This window comes from Trichomycterus rosablanca, chromosome 9, assembly GCF_030014385.1.
Source record: "Trichomycterus rosablanca isolate fTriRos1 chromosome 9, fTriRos1.hap1, whole genome shotgun sequence".
In the NCBI taxonomy this organism is placed as follows: domain Eukaryota; kingdom Metazoa; phylum Chordata; class Actinopteri; order Siluriformes; family Trichomycteridae; genus Trichomycterus; species Trichomycterus rosablanca.
The window spans coordinates 13,774,389-13,795,693 of record NC_085996.1 but is presented as its reverse complement, the minus strand read 5'-3'; the positions used below and the strand labels follow the sequence as shown (position 1 = coordinate 13,795,693).

The following is a 21,305-nucleotide window of genomic DNA, read 5'->3' as shown; positions in this document are numbered from 1 at the left end:
AATCTTTGCTGTCCATAACAGCATAAAGGTGGGCATGATACTTCAACCTGCGCCCCCTGCTGATCTACAAGGCAGGCGGCCTGCTGCAATATCCGCTTAGAATGTCTTCCTCATTTAAATGAACCACACCATCATTTTCCATCTCAGCTGCCATCACAATAGGTCATTAATGGTTACTGCCTGGTTCCTTTAAAAAGTACGCGAATGCAAATTACGCTGATTACAGACTGGGACTGATATTTAGGTGCTAGCACCACCGCTGTCTTGTGTGTATTGAAAACAGGAGGAACACCCGGCTCAGTAATTATCTGGAGCGAGTATACAAAGCACAAAAAAATTAGCATAATGAATTGTTGAGTGCTTTGGCATGCCTGGTGGCATTTCTGGGATGGAAGGTGGATAGGAAAAAAAAAACAAGCCCGAGATTTGATTTTATTCTAGCCTGTTTCTCACCCAGAACTTGATAAATGCATGTGAATTAAAACAGGTGTGTTTTATTGCAAGGTGGGTCTTTTAGTCAGTAGTCGACAGATACCAATACATCCCAGTGGGACAATCCAAAAGACCCAATTTCAGTAGCCAATCCACCTTCTGTATGGTTATAGGAATTGGAAGAACATCCAAGAAGCAAGAAGATCAAAGAGGATCAAACTCAGGTCCTCGGGACAGAGACTACTACGTGACACCTACTCTACCAGTTCCTTCCCTGACCCCAAACCCCCCAATTTTGTCCCCTAATCTAGTCGTATCCAATTACCTTGATTGCGTTATGCTTCCTCTACCAGTACAACCCTCCACTGCTGTCTGAGGAGTTTCGCAACTGACACACGCCCCCTCCGACACGTGTGCAGTTCCGACTGCATCTTTTCACCTGCATGAGGCGAGTTCATATGAGGATCAGCCTTGTGCATGGAGAGACACACCCTGATCAGCATTATTCCCCAACTCTGCGCGGGCGACCATCAATCAGCCAGCAGAGGTTGTAACTGCACCGGTTATGAGGAACCCTGGTCCGGATGTTCATCCCACCCTGAACAACAGCCAATCGTCCAGCCCAGCCACAGATTGCATTTCTAATTTGTAGTTGGAGTTTCATTCATTTTGGGTTATAACAGCCTATTCTAAGAAGTCTTTCTACAAGGTTTCGGGGTGTGTCTATGACAAATGGTACCCATTAGGTCAAAAAAGCATTGAGTGGACCTCGAGTGATCCAAAACATAAATAACACCCACCTAACATGCTATTAACATATCGTATTAGGTGAACCGCCAAGACATGAACTACACAAAACATTTGAAAGAGTCCTGTAGTATCTGGTACCAGGACATTATTACCGGGTCCTTCAAATCTTGTACATCATAGGGTGGCTCGTCCTGCAGTGCAAGCTGGTGTGGGTCAGTCATACCAGTTGACTGTTTGATTGCTCTGATGTTCAATTCAGTTCCTAACAGCATGACAGCTATTCTTACCTTGTCCACCCTCAGACCACTGTCGTGGGGACAATTGCTGCCTGGGAGCAGCCACAGTCGTCCGGCCATAACGATTTAGCCCTTATCATATAACATGCGTATTTTATTTCATATATTTCTCACCACCACATAAACAACTGTTATGGAACAGGAATTGTAATGCACAGTTTTGGGTGTGGTCCTAATGTTTTGGATAATCATTGTATGTTGTTTTGGCTGTTTGCTTCAGGTTACTGTCGTGCTAAAGGTTGAATCGATGCCCCAGTCTGAGTTTGTGTGCGCTCTGGAGGACATTTTCTTCAAATATGTTCCTATACATGTTCCTTTGCTTTTAATTTCTTTCCAGTCAATTTAAAGCAAAGCATGGCACTGCTACTAACATATTGTTGTACCATAAGGATGGTATTAGCCAGTTAATGTGCAGGCTGTTTTTTTGCCAGACATCATGCTTGCTGTTCTTCCCAAAGAGTTCATTTTTGTCCCAACCGACCCTATAATTCTTTAAATAACATTTAGAAAACTGTAATTGTGTCTTATGCCTTAAAGTCAACAGATGGCTTCCATCCTGCCATGCAGTAAAACAGTTTAAAGTGTGAGTGTGTGTTTGAGGAGGGGGGTGTTGTGAGGTCAGTAAAGCAGACAAAAACACTCTTGGCACATCCCTTCAGTCAAACGCACACACAGCACTTATCGGCGCTGAAAGCCACCCCAGAAAGCCAAAAATAAACAAGGAAATAAATAAATAATGCACCAACAAAACACTGAGTAAATAATTTAGAGCAGATAAATACAGGTGGGGATGCTCGACAGAAGGACAGGGACGGGTAGACAGACTGTGTAGTACCAACAGTGAGGGAAAACAAGTGTTAACCACTTTTGATGTTATTTTATATTCTTCATGCAAGTCTACAATCAAAACAAAGTCCATACAGGTGTTTAATGTAAACATCATAAAGAAATGATACAATACATTCTAATTAGGGCTGGCACCGATCCGATACTCTGTATATATTGGCCCAAATCACTGGATCGGATATCAGAAGGAAAAAAACGTGTAATCCGATCTGATACTGTTGCTTAATGTAAATAAGGCCATTGTTTGTGTGTAAAGCAAATAACACATGAAGATACGTTCCAACAGAGTGCCGTTCATTGCCAGCTCACTCGGCAACTGCCGTAACAAGGTGCATTTTGATGACATCATTAACATATGCCACTGATCTACAACTCATCTGCAACAGCCATTCAGAAATTGTGAATGGCACACTGATCTACTCTAACTTTTAGCATTCATTCATTCAAAATCATCTACTACTGCCACAACTAAAATCACTGTTTAAGTCACTTTATAAATGATACATTGCTCACCTGAGATAAAGAAAACATATCTTGTCCCAACTTGGAGATCTCCCACATCCTCAAGCATTAATCCATTAGTGTTATGAAATAAAACAAACTAGTCACAGACGTCCTCTTCAAAATCCAGCAAGATTTGATCATTTAAAAATGTGACAGAACTTTAACGGAAAATCTCAACCAAACTCTGTGTCAATTCTTATTGGTCTATCGCATTTGATTGACATCCACATCTTCCGATTGTAGACACTTTGGACGACGCGCCATAAAGCGAGATGTGTCACGTGAACAAGAGCTTGAACGTAAGTGAAACAAAAAATGCTGCTAAATGTTCTGTGTGTAAAAGTTAAAATAAAAACAGCAGTTGTGCATAAGTGTGATGTTTTAGGTTCTGTATTTATTCCTTTAGAATATTTGTTTCACAGTCTGAGCGTTGTTATTTAGATAGCTAGTTTAACTATTGTGAATTGAGACATGTATTATTACTGCTTAGTTGTTTGAGAGGAGAAACGACGGTATCGAATTGGTATCGGTATCGGCAGATACTCAATTTGCAATATCACTATCGTAATTGGACATGAAAAGTAGGTATCGAGCCAGCCCTAATTCAAATTCTTGATTTCTTGTCTGCACCACACTCCAAAAAAGTTGGGACGGGACAACGGAGAACACAGTTAAACAGGTAAAAAGGTTACAAGTGTTTATTATTAATAAATAAGAATCAGTAGTTTGTGAACAATGATGACTGCATGGAATTCAGAGATTTCAGCTCTATATTAATAACCATGGTTTTGTAATAGGATGTCCAACAAGCTCTCAGTCAGGAATCCACATGCTCCTGTCACAAATCCAACCTCTCTGGAGCACATATTGGAGGTGGATTTGTTTACAGTGGCTAGCCGACTCCCCTCATGATGATTGGTCAATGAAGCTAATGATCCACAGCTGAACCTAATTGCAGGTTAAGTGCTCAAGGCATTTAAGGTAAGGCTGTGGGTCATTCAGGCTATTTTGTTAGGATTGTCATGGTTGTGGGTTATTGTTTGAGAAGTATTGGCTAGTGTTGTAGTCTTGTTTATCTTTTGTGTTAGCCTAGTTCATGTTTTAGCTTAGCTTGGGGCTTAAAGTAGTTTATATTCTTAATAGACTGTAGCTTAGGTCATGTGTTTGTGTCTGATCTTGTGTTGTCATTTGGAATATACGTTTGTTGAACATCTGTGTGTGTCCGTCCTCCCTTATCTCTCGCCTGTAGCTCATTGTTACAGTTCACCATATAGTGCTTCTAAACATGAATGAGAGTTTATGCAACATGGTTACACTTATTATCCCATTAGCCCTATATGTTACTTAAGTAGTACAATCAATTGACAAAAATATTAAGTAAGCTCTACAGGGTGGCACTGTCACTCCACAGCAAGAAGGTCTTGGGTTTGATTCCCAGGTTGAGTGATCTGGGTCCTTTCTGTGTAGAGTTTGTATGTTCTTAATGTGTCTGTGTGGGTTTTCTCTGGGCACTCCGGTTTCCTCCCACAGTCATGCAGTCAGGTTAACTGGAGATACAACAGTGCCCTAGGTTTGTGTGTGTGTCCTGTGAATCACACACTGCAACCCTGACCAGGATAAAGTGGTGGTAAAACAAACAATGAATGAATAAATGAATATCAATAATAATATTGGACCTTCTTAGAACTGTTGCTTTTATAAATAGGATCTACCGTATGGTTGACCTTTTTTTACCCCAAGTGGCATTTTGTATAATGAGCTACAGCTTTAGTAAATTAAATGCTAATGGACAAAGTGTGTAGGGCACAGTGTGAGCAATGTCCAAATGGCATGCCCGTTTCAAATAAGTGTGTGTGTGGTACTCACAGTTCAATGGCTTTGTTCCACATGATGGTGTATCCTGAGAGGGTGAAGGACTCCACGTTTACAATGTGGATGTTTCCTCGCTCTGTGCCCACATACAGCCACTTACTTCGGAAAGGCAGGTGACAGAACGTTATCCTGAAAAATACAGAGAGGAGAATGAAACAAATATATAACCAAGTATATAAAGTGAATCTCATATAAACATATTTGTTGATTAATGGTGTTTAGCTGTTTTTAGTCCCTCAGGATAAATAAAGTATCTATCTATCTATCTATCTATCTATCTATCTATCTATCTATCTATCTATCTATCTATCTATCTATCTATCTATCTATCTATCTATCTACTCTTAAGATGACACTTTAACAGTAGAAATTTACTTCTAATTTTGCAAATCTGTCAATTAAAAACAGCACAAAAATAAAATATTTTATGTTTCAACTAAACAGTTTTATTGTTAAGCTTTGACTTTTCATTTTATATTTGCATTTAGCAATTTAGGGTTAAGGGCTTTGCTCAGGGGCCCAACAGGCTGCATGACAGCCCCTATTGCTGCATTTTTCAATTACAAACAAGGAAACTAGAAAAGAAGTAAAGAGAAATGTACCCCAACTGCAAAATTCCCACTACTCTCCTCCATTTATTTATACATACAGTGTATCACAAAAGTGAGTACACCCCTCACATTTCTGCAGATATTTAAGTATATCTTTTCATGGGACAACACTGACAAAATGACACTTTGACACAATGAAAAGTAGTCTGTGTGCAGCTTATATAAGAGTGTAAATTTATTCTTACCTCAAAATAACTCAATATACAGCCATTAATGTCTAAACAGCCGGCAACAAAAGTGAGTACACCCCTAAGAGACTACACCCCTAAATGTCCAAATTGAGCACTGCTTGTCATTTTCCCTCCAAAATGTCATGTGATTTGTTAGTGTTACTAGGTCTCAGGTGTGCATAGGGAGCAGGTGTGTTCAATTTAGTAGTACAGCTCTCAAACTCTCTCATACTGGTCACTGAAAGTTCCAACATGGCACCTCATGGCAAAAAACTCTCTGAGGATCTTAAAAGACGAATTGTTGTGCTACATGAAGATGGCCAAGGCTACAAGAAGATTGCCAACACCCTGAAACTGAGCTGCAGCACAGTGGCCAAGATCATCCAGCGTTTTAAAAGAGCAGGGTCCACTCAAAACAGACCTCGCGTTGGTTGTCCAAAGAAGCTGAGTGCACGTGCTCAGCGTCACATCCAACTGCTGTCTTTGAAAGATAGGCGCAAGAGTGCTGTCAGCATTGCTGCAGAGATTGAAAAGGTGGGGGGTCAGCCTGTCAGTGCTCAGACCATACGCCGCACACTACATCAAATTGGTCTGCATGGCTATCACCCCAGAAGGAAGCCTCTTCTGAAGTCTCTACACAAAAAAGCCTGCAAACAGTTTGCTGAAGACATGTCAACAAAGGACATGGATTACTGGAACCATGTCCTATGGTCTGATGAGACCAAGATTAATTTATTTGGTTCAGATGGTCTCAAGCATGTGTGGCGGCAATCAGGTGAGGAGTACAAAGATAAGTGTGTCATGCCTACAGTCAAGCATGGTGGTGGGAATGCCATGGTCTGGGGCTGCATGAGTGCAGCAGGTGTTGGGGAGTTACATTTCATTGAGGGACACATGAACTCCGATATGTACTGTGAAATACTGAAGCAGAGCATGATCCCCTCCCTCCGGAAACTGGGTCGCAGGGCAGTGTTCCAGCATGATAATGACCCCAAACACACCTCTAAGACGACCACTGCTTTATTGAAGAGGCTGAGGGTAAAGGTGATGGACTGGCCAAGCATGTCTCCAGACCTAAACCCAATAGAACATCTTTGGGGCATCCTCAAGCGGAAGGTGGAGGAGCGCAAAGTCTCGAATATCCGCCAGCTCCGTGATGTCGTCATGGAGGAGTGGAAAAGCATTCCAGTGGCAACCTGTGAAGCTCTGGTAAACTCCATGCCCAGGAGAGTTAAGGCAGTTCTGGGAAATAATGGTGGCCACACAAAATATTGACACTTCAGGAACTTTCACTAAGGGGTGTACTCACTTTTGTTGCCGGTGGTTTAGACATTAATGGCTGTATATTGAGTTATTTTGAGGGAAGAATAAATTTACACTGTTATATAAGCTGCACACAGACTACTTTTCATTGTGTCAAAGTGTCATTTTGTCAGTGTTGTCCCATGAAAAGATATACTTAAATATCTGCAGAAATGTGAGGGGTGTACTCACTTTTGTGATACACTGTACATATGATGTATTCAGAATACTATAGTCATTTTTATGATCAGTCATTGAACATGTATAGTAGCTGGTTACATCAAAAAGCAATAGACAACAAATGGACAGTAAATTCATCCATTCATGAGCTTTTTGCTGCTTGGACAGACCAAACTAAAGCCAGTCTTGAGTGAAGATATCCATTCTCCAGTTTTGTATCTGGAACATGAGTTTGTAAATTTCATAAATTAAAATGTCAGCTTTCCAGTTCCAGGCCATTGCAGCATTAGGCCATGGTAATGTAAAGCTTACTTGAATACACTCTCAGCAATAAAAAAAATAATCGGGGGAATTGAATATAGTTTTCTTCTTTCTGGGTGGAAACCTCAAGATAATACGAAATAAAAAGCCATATCACAAGTTTCTCATAGAAATCCCAAGACTGCAATGATTTACAGATTCCTTATAAGTGAAATTTTGACTGTAGATATTCATTAGCACAATACCCCCCCCCCCCCACACACACAACCATGTATACACATATATCAGCCAAAACATTAGGACCACACACCAAAACTGTACATGGCAATGTCTTTTTGTACCATATAATGGTCATGTATACATTAAATGTTGAATATGATCAAGTATAAATGCCTGAGTGATGGTGACAAGGGCCAGATCATTATGGCCAGACAGTTGGGTTGCAGCATCAAACATTGGGAAACAGCAAGGGATGCTCACAGGCAGCCACAATGAATGGAACAAACCACGGACAGGAACCAAGGCTATGATGTCTGGTACGAATCAAAAGAAGAGCTAATGTGGATCAAACTGCATATAATACATTTTAATAGTGGTGATGAGGCGAATGAGTCACAACACACAGTGGCACTGAACCCTTCTGTACAAAGTGTCAATAATAACTCCTGTCTGCTGTTATAGTGGGTCCATAGGGTTTAAAACTGGACGTTGAAACAATGGAAGAGGGCAGATGGTCTGCCAACTCCTGTTTTCTCTTTTGAAGAGATGGTACTGGAATGCTCTGTAGGAGAATCCATCCAACATACAAAAGGACCTGTTGATAATTTCCTGTTACCAGATCCTTCATATGTCTTGTAAAGTCCATGTCTCGGTGAGAGTTGTTTCAACAGCATATACAGCGCCATCAGAAAGTATTCACACCCCTTCACTTTTTTCACATTTTCCACATTACAGACATATTTGAAAACTGATTTGAGTATAGTTTTCTTTTAAAAACTCAAACATTTTTGTAAATTTATTAAAAATGTAAACATTTAAACATAATAGGTACATAAGTATTCACACCCATGGATTAATATTTTGTTGAAGCACCTTTGGCAGCAATCACAGCCTCAAGTCTTCTTGGGTATGTCTGTACAAGCTTGGCACACCTGTTTCTGGGCATTTTCTCCCATTCTTCTCTGCAGATCCTCTCAAGCTTAGTCAGGTTGGATGGGCAGCGTCTGTAGACAGCCATTTTTAGGTCTTTCCAGAGATGTTCAATTGGATTCAAGTCCGGGCTCTGGCTGGGCCACTCAAGGACATTCACAGACTGCTCCTGAAGCCACTCCTTTGTTACCTTGGCTGTGTGCTTTGGGTCATTGTCGTGTTGGAAGATGAATCGTCACCCTAGTCTGAGTTCCAGAGCACTCTGGAGCAGGTTTTCTTAAAGAATCTCTCTATATTTGGCTGCTGTCATCTTACCCTCTATGCGGAGTATTCGCCCAGTTCCTGCTGCAGAAAAACATCCCCACAGTATGATGCTGCCACCACCATGCTTGACAGTAGGGATGGTGTTAGCCAGGCGATGAGCAGTGCCTGTTTTTCTCCAGACATGACGCTTGTAGTTCAGGCCAAAAAGTTCTATTTTGGTTTCATTGAACCTTTAGGAATCCTTAAGATGCTTTTTGGCCATCTCCAATCGGGCTGCCATGTGCCTTTTAGTGAGGAGTGGCTTCCATCTGGCCACTCTACCATAAAGGCCTGATTGGTGGAGTGTGTTAGCAATGGTTGACCTACTGGATGGTTGTCCTATCTCCACAAGGGAACACTGGAGCTCTGCCTTAGTGACCATTGGGTTCTTGGTCACCTCTCTGACCAAGGCCCTTCTTTCCCAATAACTCAGTTTGGTTGGGCGGCCAGATCCAGGGAGGGTTCTGGTGGTTCCAAACTTCTTCCATTTCCGAATAATGGAGACCACAGTGCTTTTCGGGACCTTCAATGCTGCCAAAATTTTTTTGTATCCTTCCCCAGATTTGTGCCTTGACATTATCCGGTCTCAGAGGTCTAAAGACAATTCCTTTGACTTTATTGCTTGGTTTCTGCTCTGATATGCACTGTCAACTGTGAGACCTTTTATAGACAAGTGTGTGCCATTCCAAATTATGTTCAATCAACTGAATTTACCACAGGTGGTCTCCAATCAAGTTGTAGAAGCATCTCAAGGATGATCAGTGTAAACTGGATGCACCTGAGCTCAATTTTGAGTGTCATAGCAAAGGGTGTGAATACGTATGTACCTATTATGTTTACACAAATGTCTAAAAACATGTTTTCACTTTGTCATTATGGGCTATTTCGTGTAGATTTTTAAAAAGAAAACTATACTCAAATCGGATTTCGAATATGTCTGTAACGTAACAAAATGTGGAAAAAAAGTGAAGGGGTGTGAATACTTTCTGATGGCACTGTAAGGCAGGTGGTCCTAATGTTTTGGCTCATTGGTGTGTGTTTACGTGCACCTTGTTGTGAGGCACACCGAGACTCACCGAAAAACAATTAGCAGCAACCCAGGAAACTGGAAGACTCCGATCTAATCTCGCTCATCTAAGTGAGTGTTCTCGCTTTCGGTGAAGTGCCATGGTCATGAACTCGATCTCCCATGAGGATGTGCAAACCAGAAGCATTTCAGGAGGGATTATAGTGCTAATCTCATCTCATTACTACTACTTTGTGCACTGGTGTCTGAATGATGGCATAACTGTTTCTCAAAGCCAACAGCTTATGAGAGTTGTGTGTGGTGTTTAAAATTAGGACACAAATGGTTGTAGCTTCGGGTAAAAAGTCTTCTCAACTTGCATATGCTGTAATAGGGCAGGTACATGTGTATTTGTGTACACCAAGAAAACAAAAGTCAAGTCAAATTTAATTGTATGTAGCGTTTTTCACAATGGAAAGTTCAAGGCGAGTTCATATGCGGATCAGCTTTGTGCCCGGAGAGCCACACCCTGATCAGCATTATTCCTCGACTCTGTGCAGACCAAACCAGCCAGCAGAGGTCGTAATTCGCTCAATTATAAGGAGTGCCTATCTGGCTTAATCCTACCCTATGAACAACAGGCAATCGTTGTTCATGCAGTCTCCCAGCCCAGCCGGATGGCAGAGCTGAAATTCGATACGATGTATTCGAAATCCCAGCTTTGGTGTGCTAGCATGTTTTACCGCTGCGCCACCTTAGCGGCCAACTTAAAATTTGTAAGGCATTTAGCAGATGCTTTTATCCAAAGCAATTTACAACTGTGACCGAATTCAATGCAACAAGCAATTGAGGCTTGATGGCTTTACTGAGGGACCCAGTAGTAGCAACCTGGTGGTAGTGGGGCTTGAATCAGTGACCTTTGAATTACTAGTCAAGCAGCTTAACCAACACTATTACTGCCTTGGTTGCCTTTCTGTTTCTTTGCTGATCCTCCAGTAAAAAAAAAAAAAAAAAAAAAAAAAAAAAATATCAATATTAAATTAATGCAGCCCTATAGGACCCCCACGGACTGGATAATGTCTGGATGTTGGACCATTATTAGCAGTGCATGGTGATAACATGGTAGCCTGTGTTATACTGGTATGAGTGTATCAGGTACAGCAGTGTTGGTGGGATTTAGGAAGTCAACTGTGTCACGATCAGAAAAGACGAGTAAGATTAACACATTGTTTATGAAATAAATACTAGGGTGGCACGGTGGCTCAGTGGGTAGCACTGTCGCCTCACAGCAAGAAGGTCCTGGGTTCGATCCCCAGGCAGGGCGGTCCGGGTCCTTTCTGTGTGGAGTTTGCACGTTCTCCCCGTTTCTGTGTGGGTTTCCTCCGGGAGCTCCGGTTTTCTCCCACAGCCAAAAAACATGCAGTCAGGTTAACTGGAGACACTGAATTGCCCTATAGGTGAGTGTGTGTGTGTGTGTGTGTGTGTGTGTGTGTCGGATCAGTAATGTAGTCATGGAAGTCCTTAAAACAACTGGTTTTAAAAGACATCATATTCTGCTCCAAAATTTGTATTTATTGCTTAGTGTTAATGGTGTCCCTAGAGATGCTAGTAACCATATGAAGGATTTTTTTGGCCCAGAAAACACAACATCCATTATTTCCGTAAACAATCTGAAAGGTCGCTTAGAACACAATGCAATGCCTGTGATGGGATGGAGCACGCCTTGCTACAGAGGTGCCAGGTGTAGCCCTGCATCTGCAAGATTTTAGAAAATGAAACCAATTTGGGGATGCTTAACCAAGGTAGGACAAAAATGTGGACAAAAAGCCACAAAAATAAACAAGGGGGTTTCTAACAACCAATTAGAAAATAGCCAAAGTAATAACATAACCAAAGAAATCCAAAGCATAACCAGCAGCGTTAAGCAAAAAAAGAGGACAGGGTAAGCTTAAAGACAAAATGAGATCATGATCAGTGATGGCATAGTTACCTTGAAAAAGTAATCTGATTACTGATTACTCCTTTAAAAAGTAACTTAGTTACTTTATGGATTACTTGATTTTAAAAGTAACTAAGTTATACTACAAGTTACTTTATTAGTTATATAATGCGGTCCGCTAATGTATCCCATAATGCAACTGGAGCTGCGATTGAAGCGGAATAAGAAACAAGAAAGACGCGGAAAACTTAGTCCTCTGTTCACAGTGTAAGTAAGATAAATAAAATAACATTTTTAAAGACAAATAAATAACAAAAAGACGATAAATATCCTACATTTTGGCGAGTGGGATTTGTAATGAGTCTGTAACCATGGTGATATTACGTCATCACGTCCCACGTCATCACTCGGCGTTGGCCGAGTAGTGCACACTTCCTCCAATCTAGTGCACACTCTGTAAGTAACCGATTCCGGACGCAGCCCGTGACTTAACTGTCGCATAGGCCAGACGTCACTCCCCGAGACGCAAGAAGAAAGCAAATATATATCTTTTTACTAAGGAAAATGACAAAAATAGTAACGCACAGTAACTTGGATAAGTAACTTTAATCTGATTACTGGATTGGAAATAGTAACGCGTTAGATTACTCGTTACTGAAAAATGCGTTCAGATTAGAGTAACGCGTTACAAAGTAACTGGACAGTTACTTTGCGTTACTGACCTTCACTGATCATGATGTCACCTATGTGCCAGCTACTCAATCCACCAATGTATGAAAACCCAAGTTTTCATACCCAGCAGCAATACAGCCACTCCACCCACTGATACTGCTCGCACCCAGCGGGAATTACTGTGATGGGCCAGCTTAAATGAATGCCGTCACGCCACCCCTGGAGGCAGCTCATGTTCTGGGTGTTTTTTTTTTTTTCTGTGATGACAAAAAGATCCATAGAAAGAAGATTAAGAATGCCAACATAGGGCTGCTCAGGTGGTGCAGCGGTAAAAACACACGCTGGAACCAGAGCTGGGATCTCGAACACATCGTATCGAATCTCAGCTCTGCCTGCCAGCTAGGCTGAGCGGCCACATGAATAACGATTGGCCTGTTGTTCAGACAGGGGTGGGATTAAGCCAGATAGGGTCTCTCGCTCATAACTAATGCAACTCTCATTACGACCTCTGCTGGCTGATTGATGGCGCCTGCACAGAGACGGGAAAAGAGTGCTGTCAGGGCATGTCTCTCCATACACAACGCTGAGCTGCACTGCACTCGTCAAAGTGTAGTTGACAAGATGCAAACGGCATGCTGCCCACGTGTCGGAGGGGCCATGGGTTAGCTTTGTTCTCCTCAATCAGAGCGGGGATCGACATTGGTGGAGAGGAAGCATGACGCAATCAGGCAACTGGTCGCGCTAAAAAGGGGAGGAAGGACAGGTAAGCAGAGAAAAAGGGACACCTCCTGCTGAAGTAATTTAATGAATAATGAGGTGCAGAGACTGCCAATTAAAGGAACCGGCATTGTCAGTCATCTACGCAATGTTACAATTTTCCTGACCATTAAAAAACAGCATGAAAGGGGGCTAACAAAGTATGTAGAGAAACAGATGACTACAGACTACAGTCAGTAATTGTAGAACTACAAAGTGCTCCTATATGGTAAGTGGAGCTGAAACAAGAAGAAACAAGGAGGTGGTTTTAATGTTATGGCTGATCAGTGCATATCTGGTGAACATGAGCAGTTAAGGCTTGTATGAGACGGCAGAAACTTTATGGACTGCATCTGTGATAGTAACGGAAATGCGATTTCATGCGTCGTCCCAATAGTTGTGCCACTCCACCCTATCAATATTAATGGCAAAGAGCCAAAAACATCTGCACAAAAATAGCTCAAACAGCTCACTGATTTCATGCAACACTGATCTTTGCGCTGTTTGTACAGATTTAGCTTGTACAAACACTCATGTTTACTGTCCTTGTGCCTATTAGAAGCTTCTATTTTGTATTCCGCTCGAGTCGTGGACTAAATCAGAGGTGGACCCTCCAGGCTTAATCTGTGTCCAGAAAATGAACCCTCAGCATGTACCTTCTTTATATTTGCATACTCCACCGCTCGTGCTACCTCCCCAGGCAAGAAAAAAACAGCGGAAAGAGACTTTTTTTAAATGTCAGCAACGCACGACACACAGATTTAAGTCTGCATATGACAGAACTGAGTTCACCCCTAAAAGCTGCTGTTGGAGGGCTGTCAGGATCATCAGCTGGCATGACGCTAATGAGAAATGAAGAGTCAGTTCCTTTCAGATTAGAATCAAATGTGTGGTACTGATCAAGACACTCTACTCTCTTTTTCTCAGATGTTTTTCCCCAATTTTCTCCCCTAATCTAGTCGTATCCAATTCCCCTGGTCGTGGTACGCTTCACCTCTACTGATACAACCCTCCACTGCTGACTGAGGAGCTTCACGACCGACGCACACCCCCTCCGACACGTGTGCACTTGTGTACCGATTGCCTCTTTTTTCACCTGCACGAGGCAAGTTCATATGCAGACCAGCCTTGGTAGGAAACATCCTGGACAGGTTGCCAGTCCATCAAAGGGCAAAGGAAACCTACACCGACAAGGGGAAAACATACAAACTTCACACAGAAAGGACCCAGACTGCTCCATCTGAGAATCGAACCCAGGAACCTTCTTGTTTTAAGGTGACAGTGCTACCCACCCAGCTCAAATCAATTGCTGATAGGGCTGTGGTGTGCAGTAGGCAGTGTAGCCTAGTGGTTAAGGTACTGGTCCAGTAATCAGAAGGTTGCCGGTTCAAGCCTCACCACTGCCGGTTCAAGCCTCACCACTGCCAAGTTGCCACTGTTGGGCCCTTGAGCAAGGCCCTTAACTCTTAATTGCTTAGATTGTATACCGTCACAACTGTAAGTCGCTTTGCCTCTTTACACCTGCACGAGGGGAGTTCATATGCGGATCAGCCTTGTGCACGGAGAGTCACACCCTGATCAGCATTATTCCCCAACTCTGCGCAGGCGCCATCAATCAGCCAGCAGAGGTCGTAATTGCACCAGTTATGAGGAACCCTGGTCTGCTTTCTCATCCCTGAACAACAGGCAATCGTTGTTCATGTAGCCGCCCAGCCCAGCCGGATGGCAGAGCTGAGATTCGATACGATGTATTCGAGACCCCAGCTCTGGTGTGCTAGCGTATTTTGCAGCTGCGCCACCTGAGTGGCTATCATTGTCTATTTTACCACCGCTTTGTCTGATTCAGGGTTGCGGTGGGTGCAATTCACTGGGCGAAAGGTAGGTAACTCCCTGCATAGGGTGCCAGTTCATCAAAGGGCAAACACACACCCACACTGTGGGAGGAAACCATAGCACCCAAGGGGAAAACATACAAACTCCACACAGAAAGGACCCAGACTGCTCCATCTGAGAATCGAACCTATGAACCTTCTTGTTTTAAGGTGACAGTGCTACCCACCCATCACCAATCAACTGCTGATAGGGCTGTACTGACCATTTTAGAGGGACAGGAACTCACAATAAAACGTGGTACATGATGTAGGCATCACACACCCTGATTATTGATTAATAAGCTCTCACAACTCTCACACTTGTGTTTACTCCTTTTGCTACGGCATTTGTTTGTGCACAGCTCTCTAAATAACTCAGCCACAGCATCTCAAGAGGGTTGAGGTCTGGCCTTTCACTTGGCTTTTCTAACACTACGATTTTTCTTCTGTGGTTTAAAAAAATAAGCTGTTGGAAGGGCCAAGTCAAAGTCCAGACCTCAACCCCCTTGAGATGCTGTGGCCGGCTACTTAAAGAACTGTGCATTTACAAATGCTCTCAGTTTTAGCCATTCAGGAGTTGCTGGTGTGATTAAGATTACTGTTATGTGCTTATAATTGCATTGTTAGTCCCACTGCTTTTGCTTAATTATAATTTTAATTAAAAATTCACAACTAAAATGTCTTATACACCAAAGTCTTTATAGAAAAAATAACAAATTGTGGTCAAATGCATCCTGTTAGGAGTCAACATCTTGTAATCTGAATTGAATGGATGATTTAGAAAGGCAAACATGATGTCTAAGGGCCCAGGATTTACACTGCATTGTCATTTGCACATAAATTTATTAATTACTATAAGCTACAGCTAGCAAATGTCGCCTATCTGTTTATACATACATACACCTGGTCACCCGTGTACCTTATGTATCAATGTAGCCCTATAAGACCCCAATTGACCCAGATTATGTTTGGATATTGGACCATTCTCAACACTGCAATGACACTAACATAGTAATAACATTGTAATAACATGGTAACCTGTGTTATACTGGTATGAGTGTATCAGGCGCAGCAGTGTTGTAAGGATTCAGTCAACAGTGTCACATGATCAGAAAAGACTAGAGGAAGATTAACACACATTGTTTATTTTCCAACTGCCCGATTGCATCACGCTTCCTCTAATGCCCCCTCCGACACGTGGGCAGTAGCCGTATGCATTTTTTCACCTGCACTAGGCGAGTGGTAATGCGGATCAGCCCTGTGTACTGAGAGACACACCCTGATCAACGCACTCCTTCCCCACCCCTGTGCAGGTGCCATCAATCAGCCAGCAGAGGTCGTAGTTGCATCAGTTACAAGGAGACCCTATCCGGCTTAATATCCCACCCCTATATGAACAAGAGGCCAATTGTTGATCATGTGGCCGCTCAGCCCAGCCGGATGGCAGAGCTGAGATTCGATACGATGTATTCGAGATCCCAGCTCCGGTGTGGCTAGCTGTTCTCATGACTAGTCTTCTCAGGACTACTGTGGTTTAATAATTGTCAGGTGGAAAAACCTTGGCACAAGCTTGACCCTTCCTAAAGTTTATGGTCTGAAAGAATCTGTTGGACAGACAACCATCTTCTATACCCCTTTTCCACCGATGTGGAACAGTTCCAGTTCCGTTTGCAAACTTGATTTTGAAACAGTTCCGCATTTTTTGACTCTGATTCTCAGAACCCCAAGCTGCATAAACACACACGTGAAGTAAATACAACTAAACATAGATATACACTGACAAGGCATAACATGGCACCTGTTAGTGGGCTGGAAATATTAGGCAGCAAGTGAACATTTTATCCTCAAAGTTGATGTGTTAGAAGCAGGAAAAATGGGCAAGTGTAAGGATTTGAGCGAGTTTGATAAGGGCCAAATTGTGATGGCTAGACGACTGGGTCAGAGTATCTCCAAAACTGCAGCTCTTGTGGGGAGTTCCCGGTCTGCAGTGGTCAGTATCTATCAAAAATGGTAAACCGGCGACAGGGTCATGGGCGGCCAAGGCTCATTGATGCACATGGGGAGCGAAGGCTGGCCCGTGTGGTCCGATCCAACAGACGAGCTACTGTAGCTCAAATTGCTAAAGAAGTTAATGCTGGTTCTAATGGAAAGGTGCATCAGAGGTTGTTGGGGCAGCAAAAGAGTAAACAACACAATATTAGGAAAGTGGTCATAATGTTATGCCTGATGAGTGTATATATTGTATTTTAGAGTGGGTTTGATGGTTATTGGATGGAACTTTTGTGATGTTTCACCGCACCGCTCAACCCAAACGCTGAGCAAAGCGGCTATTTGTGTCTAGGGTCACGGTGAGAGTGAAGCGCAAAACACTTCTCACGTGAATGCACAAAAAAAAGCAACAACTGCTACAAACACGTCTACGTCTTCTTATCACCAATAGTTGAGCGATGATTTTTGCATAAAAACGAACATCTGTAACAACAGCACAAATGCTCTCAGGTAATCTACACGCTCCACCTTCATGTTACTACTCTTTACTTTCGTTGTGTAACGCCCACCATTGATGACGCAGGCTTGGTTCCCAAAGACTGGTGAAAACGCGGGTCGGTGCTTTAAAAAACACCAAGGTTCTAAGAAACCTGAACAGAACCGGTTCAAGAACCAGAGTTCTTCTGGTGGAAAAGTGCTACTAGAGACATATCCAAAAAGACTCACAATAATTGTATTAATAAAATATATCTAACTTTTAATTAACTTTGGAAAAACTTTGAGAAAACATTTTTTTATCATCGTTATGGGTTATTAAGTGTACAAGGCACATTAAGTGATAAAGTGTAATTACATCTGCTAAATGCTTTACATGATTGATGGGCAATTACAACCATGAATTTAAACAATTTCATAAGTACACTGATCAGCCATAACATTAAAACCACCTCCTAGTTTCTACACACACTGTCCATTTTATCAGCTCCACATACCATATAGAAGCACTTTGTAGTTCTACAATTACTGACTGTAGTCCATCTGTTTCTCTGCACACTTTTTTAACCTGCTTTCACCCTGTTCTTTAATGTTCAGGACCCCCACAGGACCACCACAGAGCAGCTATTATTTAGGTGGTGGATCATTCTCAGCACTCCAGTGACATGGTGGTGGCGTGTTAGTGTGTGTTGTGCTGGTATGAGTGGATCAGACACAGCAGCGCTGCTGGAGTTTTAAACACCTCACTGTCACTGCTGGACTGAGAATAGTCCACCAACCAAAAATATCCAGCCAACAGCTCCCCATGGGCAGCGTCCTGTCTAGAAGATGACCAACTCAAACAGCAGCAATAGATGAGCGATCGTCTCTGACTTTACATCTACAAGGTGGACCAACTAGGTAGGAGTGTCTAATAGAGTGGACAGTGAGTGGAGACAGTATTTAAAAACTCCAGCAGCGCTGCTGTGTCTGATACACTCATACCAGCACAACACACACTAACACACCACCACCATGTCAGTGTCACTTCAGTGCTGAGAATGATCCACCACCTAAATAATAACTGCTCTGTGGTGGTCCTGGGAGAGTCCTGAACAGCATGAAATGGGGCTAACAAAGCATGCAGAGAAACAGATGGACTACAGTCAGTAATTGTAGAACTACAAAGTGCTTCTATATGGTAAGTGGAGTTAATAAAATGAACAGTGAGTATAGAAACAAGGAGGTGGTTTTAATGTTATGGCTGATCAGTGTATGTACAAACCTAGCTATTCCCATTCTTAAACTCATTAATACTACTCAGAATCTTGGTGTTGGTTTGCTAGTTCAGTCTTTTCTCACCCAGCATTCTAGCAGTCAATTTTGTCTGCTGCAGTCACTGCCGATTATGCCTGCTAAGGGGCGTCCAGCTGACTGGCAGCAGAGCTGAGATTTAAACTCTGGAAGTTCAGAATGCCAGAGCTGGTGTGCTAGCGGAATATCCCGCTGTGCAACCTAAGCGCCTCCTCATTTGTCTTCATAATCTGATGTGATGTAGGAAAAACTGCCAAAGAGGACTAAAGCTGCTGGAACAACACTGACTCTGTCCCAGAGATGGGGACTCAGACTCGTTTCAAATGACTCGGACTCGACTCATGACTCGCAAAAAAATGACTCGTACACAACAAGAGTCCCTAGCGTCAGCATGTGTTAACATTAGTTACATGTGACAATGTACATATATACTGTGTATATATGTATATAACGCTCCGGCTGTCTTAACCTGCTACGCCTGCAATGGGTAAATGTTACAGCCAGCTTCCGGCATAGTGATGAAGCGTCGCTCCCTACTCCCTACACAGTTTGAGCATCGCTCCCTACTCCCTACACTTCATTTGAACATTTTCGTTACCTTTGGATTGGAATCTCACTTAAAATGGTGGAATCCCCTACGTAGTGCACTTCACAGGAACAACTGGGGTGAATGGAACACTCCTACAGAATTGGCGCTAATGCTTGAAAGACCGCTTTCTGAACCAATCAGACCTTCTGATTTAAATTTGTAGTAAGAAATGCTGTTATTTGCATTTATTCAGTTTGCGTCACACAGATGAGTGTCAATGAAACGCTTGATTGGCTTTCTAATGAGTTCGTGTTTTACTTCACAACCGGGAAAAGTTTGGAGGTTTTTAATTATAAGCACATTTACAAAATAACGGATTCTATTCCTAATGGGACACACGGTTATAAATTTAATAGCATCTGGAAGAACATAAGCTAAGGTAAGCAGTGGTTATGTTTTTATGCTGTGTTTTGGATTTTGGCCGCTGTGCCGTGATTTATCGTGGGCTTTTGTTTTGCAATGAAAACAAAACGTATCAGTTTAAGCTTTTTACTGGTACCTTCTTGTTACAGAAATTACATTAATTTGCACAGTGACTAGGAGAGTAAAGGCACTAAGTAAAACGACTAAATACAGTCGCTAATCTGTTGTTGTTGTTTTTTATCTGAACTTACATATTATTTGTTTATTTCTACGCTACACTTGCAATATATGTTTTGTGTATATTATATTGACTCGTGACTTGACTTGGACTCTAGCCTAAAGACTCGTGACTTGACTCGGACTCTAGTTTAAAGACTCGTGACTTGACTCGGACTCTAGCCTAAAGCACTGTGACTTGACTCAAACTCTAACTTAAAGACTTGTGACTAGACTCAGACTCTACCCTAGAGACTTGTGACTTGACTTGGACTCTAGCCTAAAGACTTGTGGCCTGACTCGAACTCTAGCCTAGAGACTTGTGATTTGACTCGGACTCTAGCCTAAAGACTTGTGACTTGACTCGGACTCTAGCCTAAATAATTATTACTTGACTCGGACTTTAGCCTAGAGACTTGTGATTTGACTCGGACTCTAGCCTAAAGACTTGTGACTTGACTCGGACTCTAGTCTAAAGACTCGTGACTTGACTCAAACTCTAGCTTAAAGACTTGTGACATGACTCGGACTCTACCCTAGAGACTTGTGACTTGACTCGGACTCTAGCCTAAAGACTTATTACTTGACTCGGACTCTAGCTTAAAGACTCGTGACTTGACTCGGACTCGTATTTTGTGACCTGTGAACGTCTCTGCTCTTTCCACTTTTTGTTGATATAAAGTTGGTGGACTAGCCCTCTGTATACGTTCACAGAGAAGTAGCCAGCTATTGTCAATTATTAACTAAGTTGTTGTATTAAAATTTAGGACTGCCATAGTGTATGTACATTTAGCCTTTAACCACATGTGTAATGTTGTGGCTCTTCCAGCTCATGCGAAATAACTTGGTAAACAGTGTGTGTGTGCACATCTGTGCAGCAGCACAAGCCAAAGTAAATCAAGTGTAAGAACTCCTTCACTACGCCACAATTTCCACTCGAATAATGAGCATGCCCGTACCACGTCCTGCGCCATTTGATCTTCGTCTCTAGGGTAAACAGATGTCTGGACCGGCTGAACTCACCTCTCCCTGTTGAACTTGAGCGAGTGCAGTACGGCTGGTCTCTTCTGACGCAGGTTCCACAAGTGAATGCTGTCATCGGCTAGAGCGCTCACTAATGCCCCCTGCGGACCAGACACAGAGAAAACAAAAACAGTTATATGACCATCTGCAATGAGGAACCTGAGGAACCATAGAGACTCATAGCTTGGTGTAAAGAGCACAGAGCCTGTTGTAGCATCCTGACCTGCCATGCTCACTTGTAAATATGTCTATATATACACTGATCAACCATAACAATAAAACCACCTCCTTGTTCTACACTCACTGTCCATTTTATCAGCTCCACCTACCATACAGTAGCACTTTGTAGTTCTACAATTACTGACTGTAGTCCATCTGTTTCTCTGCATGCTTAGTTAGCACCCTTTTACCCTGTTC

General features: G+C 42.5%; 1 protein-coding gene across 3 annotated transcripts in view; it reads right to left on the bottom strand.

The window, feature by feature from the left end:
• The window catches only part of stxbp5a (syntaxin binding protein 5a (tomosyn)), a 210,700-nt gene that overhangs the window by 92,423 nt on the left and 96,972 nt on the right, over positions 1-21,305 (bottom strand). For all 3 annotated transcript variants that reach the window (XM_063001921.1, XM_063001922.1, XM_063001923.1), the window contains exons 4-5: positions 20,889-20,989; positions 4,695-4,829 (exon numbers count right to left, since the gene is read on the bottom strand). In XM_063001921.1, coding sequence (XP_062857991.1) covers positions 4,695-4,829; positions 20,889-20,989 — 236 coding nt within the window. The remainder of the gene's footprint in view (positions 1-4,694; positions 4,830-20,888; positions 20,990-21,305) is intronic.